The 5474-nt window shown below is 48.5% G+C and overlaps 1 protein-coding gene across 2 annotated transcripts; it reads left to right on the forward strand.

Moving 5' to 3' along the window:
• The first annotated feature begins 740 nt into the window (after positions 1-740).
• On the forward strand, positions 741-5213 carry LOC123157221 (O-fucosyltransferase 7). Of its 2 annotated transcripts, none has more exons than XM_044575476.1 (12): positions 741-1218; positions 1315-1389; positions 1490-1589; positions 1686-1753; positions 2746-2834; positions 2921-3101; positions 3214-3342; positions 3443-3576; positions 3681-3894; positions 3978-4162; positions 4245-4340; positions 4428-5213. In XM_044575476.1, exons 1-12 carry the CDS (start codon positions 1048-1050, stop codon positions 4567-4569), a joined length of 1584 nt encoding a protein of 527 aa, XP_044431411.1. In that variant the 5' UTR covers positions 741-1047; the 3' UTR covers positions 4570-5213. The 2 variants fall into 2 exon arrangements, with proteins under 2 accessions (XP_044431411.1, XP_044431410.1); XM_044575475.1 differs by having other exon boundaries at positions 742-1218; positions 1312-1389.
• Positions 5214-5474: the final 261 nt, after the last annotated feature.

The raw sequence follows: 5474 nt of genomic DNA on the forward strand, positions 1-5474 counted from the left end.
GGCGCTGCGTGAGCGGGTGCCGTGCGTGCGCACCTGCTCCTTGCGCCATTCATCCACCGATGGGCGGATGGAGGAGCTCCCAGCGTCCGCATTGTTGCGGCGCTTGCGAGACGACTCGCCGCCGAGCCCCCCGCGTCCCCCGTTCCCCCCACTGTCGCCCCTCATGCCGCTAGCGCACGACATCTCCTCTCGCCCCGGGTGGCTCAACTCGCCGGAAAACGACGTCGGAGCTCACTCGATTTGTCGCGGGAGTGAAAGAATGCGACGAAGGAGGAAGGGGAAAAATGAGACGGGAACCCTAAAACGTCTCGGAGCCAACATAGATAGTGGAATCCAGAGCGGTTTACGGGCCTCCCATAAATATTTTACGGACCGGGCGGTTTTTTTACCGTCATGTAAATCCGCCAGGAAAGGCGTCCCGGCGAGGTTTTACTAGATCCGCTAGAGTTGCTCTAACCCTCTAGAAAGACCGGTCCAAGGAAAACCGACATAAAACATTTGCACCTCCAAACGAAGACAATTTGGAGATATGATCAGTTTACCATCAATTTTAGCACCACATCTACTGGAGTACGAAATTAATTAAATCCTCCATGAAACCACGCCGAAAAGCACCAAATAACGAACGGGTTTAATCGCCGCAAAACCACCGCGACCCGTCCGTACACACGCCCCGCCCACTCCCCTCCCCCCTCCCCTGCCCCTGGCACGAACCACGCTGCGGTTTAAGACGGGCAGGGCAGGTGGCGAGTGCCATTGCCATCCGCCGCTCTCCGTCCCGTCTCATCCCGTCTCCAACAAAACCCCCCGCCCCTCCGCCTCGCGCTCCCCCTTTCCCTCCGCCCGGCGCCCGTTTTACCGCGGCCGGCATCGTCGGCTCCACACGCAAACGCCTCCCAGGGAGCGACCAAAAAGCCAGGGCGCCACGGTCTGGCCTGACGGCCCACCTCAGTCCATCAGGGGCGGGCAGCGCGGAAAACAGAACCTCGCTGCGGCGCCAAGCAAAGCGCGACGAGACGGGGCGGGGCTTTTGGGGAAGCGGATGAGATGGCGCTGCGGCGCAAGGGGAGGTCGGCGGGGCGGCGGGCGGCGCTGAGGTGGTGGCTGCTCTCCCTCCTCGGGACCGGCGCCGCCGTCACCGCCGCGGCCGCGCTGCTCGCCGTCGCGCTCCACGTCTCCGCGTCCGCCTCCGCCGGCTCGCCCTACCGCCTGGCCAAGGTACGTGCGACTTGGGGGTGCCCTTACTCCCCTCAGATTGAACTCTCTGGGGTGTGCTAACGGATCGCCGCCGCCGCCGTCTCTGTGCCGCAGCAGCCGCGGGAGGCCGAGGAGCTGCACTGGGAGCAGGAGTTCGCGCCGCCGCAGCTCGCCTCGCCGCACTCGCGGAAGGTGATCCCCCCCGCCGATGGCGCGCCTCTTACCGTTATGATTTTATCCTGTTACTACATGGGAGCCCGTGACATTGGGGATTAATCTCTAGATTTGACAGCTGGACGGCGCGGCCGAAGACGCGCCGGAGAAGAGGCTGTGGCTGCCGGCCCCGTCGCGCCGGTTCGTGCCTTGCGTCTCGCCGTCGCTCGAGTACAGACGTACGCGCATTGGCACTTCACCTAGCAGTAGAATCTCGCCCGGTCTGGCGCACATTCTCGTAGGCCGTTCTGATTTTGGTCGGCCTGTTTTTTCAGGTCCGGAGGCATCGAGGGGGTACCTGCTCGTACACACCAATGGCGGACTCAACCAGATGCGCGCCGGGGTGAGTCATTGGTTCGTCCTGGTAAAAAAATTCCCTAGTTGCCGTGGCATAGGAATAATGGTCCAGTTTGCATTAGATATGTTTGACTTACGTGGTGGGAAGCTGGAACCTAGCGTGCGTGCATGTGGTGTGCTTGATCGGGGTTGACGGTTTTGTAGCATTTCATCATCAGTTTTTGTGGGCAGTGTTTCGGTGCTGTATTCAATGCGTACTGGTGGTTCTGGTGCTAGTGTAGACACCCGACTTCTGTGGGTAGTGTTTTGGTGTTTTATCCCCATCTAGCGATATGCCTGCAGAAGCTTGAAATGGTGGCTGTGAAACTAAACTGTTTGCTTTGTTTTTATTGCCCAACCGAGTTATCGGTGGAAGAGACATGAATGGCTCAACTGCACTCAGGATAAAGTCCTGGGTATAATTGGTGGATGTGTGCTGTCTCAGCACTCTTCTGAATTTCTTTTCCCAATGTGTCGCAGTCAATTTGTTTGTCATGATAAAAGATGATTATCTGAAGGTGGTATTCCCATATTTGTGCCATCACTTCAGTCACTATCTTGTACGTTTCATTTATGGCAACCAAGACAGCTGTATATTCTTGATAAAAAAGATGCCTGATTTGTTAGGTGATACCAAAAGTGAATGCATTCTCTTTGAGCATACACATCCCCTAAGAGAAGTAACATCGATCCTGCAAGTCCTTTTGAGTTTGATGCGTTAACAGAATTTGCTGGTTTTGTTTAGGCGGGCTTGAATTGAGACGGCATATCTTTTGCAAGTTGGATGTTTTTTCCTATTCTTAGGAATGATCTTAACAAAAGTGTGATGTGACTTGACAAATATAGGAAAGATGAAGCATATGTTCATTGTTTTGTCTTCTATCTTGTGTATACATGTCCGCGTTTACCAATCAATCATAATCATGGGAAGCTTCACTTTAAATGCAAGCTCCCACACACTTCCAATTTTTCACTGATTTGTTCTTATTCTTATGGCAGATCAGTGATATGGTAGCAGTTGCACGTATACTCAAGGCTACACTGATAATCCCAGAACTTGATAAGAAATCGTTTTGGCTCGACAAAAGGTGAACACTGCATGACTGTTTTTGCTCTGAGCCCTTCCCTTAACTGATCAAAAACTGACAGAACCGTTTTTCATTTCTCAACGCAGCAACTTTTCAGATGTCTTCGATGAAGAACACTTTATACGTTATTTGGCAAACGATGTGAAAGTTGAGAAAAAGTTGCCAAAGGAATTGGTGAAAGCACCAAAATCTGTTAGGTACTTCAAGAGTTGGTCTGGAGTAGATTATTATCAGAATGAGATTTCTCCACTATGGGAGCACCGTCAGGTTTGGATTCCACAACTAGTGCCCTTTTGTGGCTGCGTACTAATCAATCGTAAGCAGTAGTTACTGGATGCAAGTATTTGGAACTGTTATTCTGATCAAAGATTTGTATCAGGTTATTCGAGCTGCTAAATCAGATTCTCGCCTTGCAAACAACTTCCTTCCGCCTGATATTCAAAAGCTTCGCTGCCGGACCTTTTTCCAGGCACTTAGATTTGCTCCCCCAATCGAAGCTTTAGGCAATGTAAATCCTGCTCTAAAGTCCATCACGGGAAAAATATAACATTATAGTTTGAACTTCTAACGTATAAATGTATTGACAAATAATATCAACCAATTTGCAGCTATTGGTGGAGAGGATGAAATCATTTGGACCATATATTGCTTTGCATTTACGCTATGAGAAGGATATGCTTGCTTTTAGTGGGTGTACGTATGGTCTGTCAGAGACCGAATCAGAGGAGCTTGCAATGATCAGGCAAGGCCTTTAAAATAGACGTGTTAGTCATTGCACTGTCTTTACCTTCTTGGTTTTAGAACTCTATAGTATTATGTGACTTACTTCTTCACCCATTTTAACAGAGGAAACACAACATACTGGAAGGTGAAAGACATTGATCCATTAGGACAAAGATCACATGGTCATTGTCCCCTGACACCAAAGGAGGTTGGAATGTTTCTTTCTGCCCTAGGATATCCATCAAGCACCCCAGTTTACATAGCTGCAGGGGAGATATATGGAGGTGAATCCCATATGGTCGATTTGCAATCCCGATTCCCAATTCTGATGAACAAGGTATGAACAGTGCCATTTTGTTTTTTCTAGTGTGACAACATGACTTTTGTTTGTTCAGCATATTGTGTCTTCTCCATTTGCAGGAGAAACTGGCCTCTGCTGAAGAACTGCGACCGTTCAGCCAATACGCTTCTCAAATGGCAGCTTTGGATTACATCGTTTCAGTGGAAAGTGATGTCTTTATTCCATCATTTTCTGGGAACATGGCACGGGCTGTTGCCGGTCATCGGCGTTTTCATGGCCACAGGAAAACAATCAGTCCTGACAGGTGTAACCACAACTAGCACTTGTCTATAAAGCTGCTGCCTCACTCTTCCCTTCTCGGTCTCATTTTTTTTTTCTGTACTCAGGAAAGCATTAGTTCATTTGTTTGACAAAGTTGACAGTGGATTACTCGATGAAGGCAAAAAGGTATCGCAAAGGATAATAGAAATGCACCAGAAGAGGTACTGAACTGGGCATGAGAGCCAAAGGACCTGTTGCTCTATTTTTAACTGTTTATGTTTCTTATGCTGTTCTTCATCTGTATTCAGACAAGGTTCTCCTCGGAAACGGAAAGGTCCCGTGTCAGGCACAAGGGGCAGCGATAGGTTTCGCTCAGAGGAGGCATTTTATGAGAACCCTCTTCCTGATTGCCTGTGTCAATCGAATGACGATTCTATTGTCAGCATATAACCACGATCATGGAGTTAACCGGTCTTCGCCACCCCTGCCCCCTGGTCAGCAATCCCAGGTACATAGAGCATAGGGAGGCGCATACTGATAAAGTTCCACAGCATTAGAGCTTCTGCTCAGGTGACATTACAGTCCAACGATTCGTTGGCACACACGGCCCGGCTCTCATTCCGCAGAACAAGTTGCCAATGTATTCCCTCTGTAAACTAATATAAGAGCGTTTAGATCACTACTTTAGTGATCTAAACGCTCTTATATTAGTTTACGGAGGGAGTATCAAAGAATCGAAGATGTTCAGAGCAGCTGTACAGCGGTTTAGATGTAACTGTAGTTTGTAAGCTTGGGCATAATTATTACCTCTTGTAAGTATAGGACTAATAAAGAGCAGAGGTTAGTTTCTGTTGAAACATCTCAACGCTAGTAGTATCTCACTGGAGATGGTTTCTGTTGAACTGACATCACACGATGGCAGCATGAGGATGAGTATGTTCAGAACACGGCCGTGCAGGGCTTTAGATGTAGCTGCATTTGTAAGCCTCTTTGTGTAGGTAAAACCAATACAAATAGAATAAGAGGAATAGGTGAAACATGCTGAATAACTAGTTGGTTATTTCTGAATGAAAGTTTGAGCTTGGAGGAAGGAACTATACAGCAATGCACTGGAAAACATTGCACTAACATAGTTTCTGATTTCTTTGTTAATAAGTGCACACCAGAATGTGCTAAATTTCTTGTGTCTTGTGTCTTGACAGTTACAATCATGTTCTGTTTGTCACCATGAAAATCACGAAGGAGCTGATAAACAAACGCCCGTCTCATATGGCTGTTTACACAAGAAGAGTACAACTACCTACAAAAAATAACAAAGAGGATAGACTCAGATTTCAGTGAGCAACAACCATTAG

The sequence above is a fragment of the Triticum aestivum genome, chromosome 7B, assembly GCF_018294505.1.
Source record: "Triticum aestivum cultivar Chinese Spring chromosome 7B, IWGSC CS RefSeq v2.1, whole genome shotgun sequence".
Lineage (NCBI taxonomy): Eukaryota > Viridiplantae > Streptophyta > Magnoliopsida > Poales > Poaceae > Triticum > Triticum aestivum.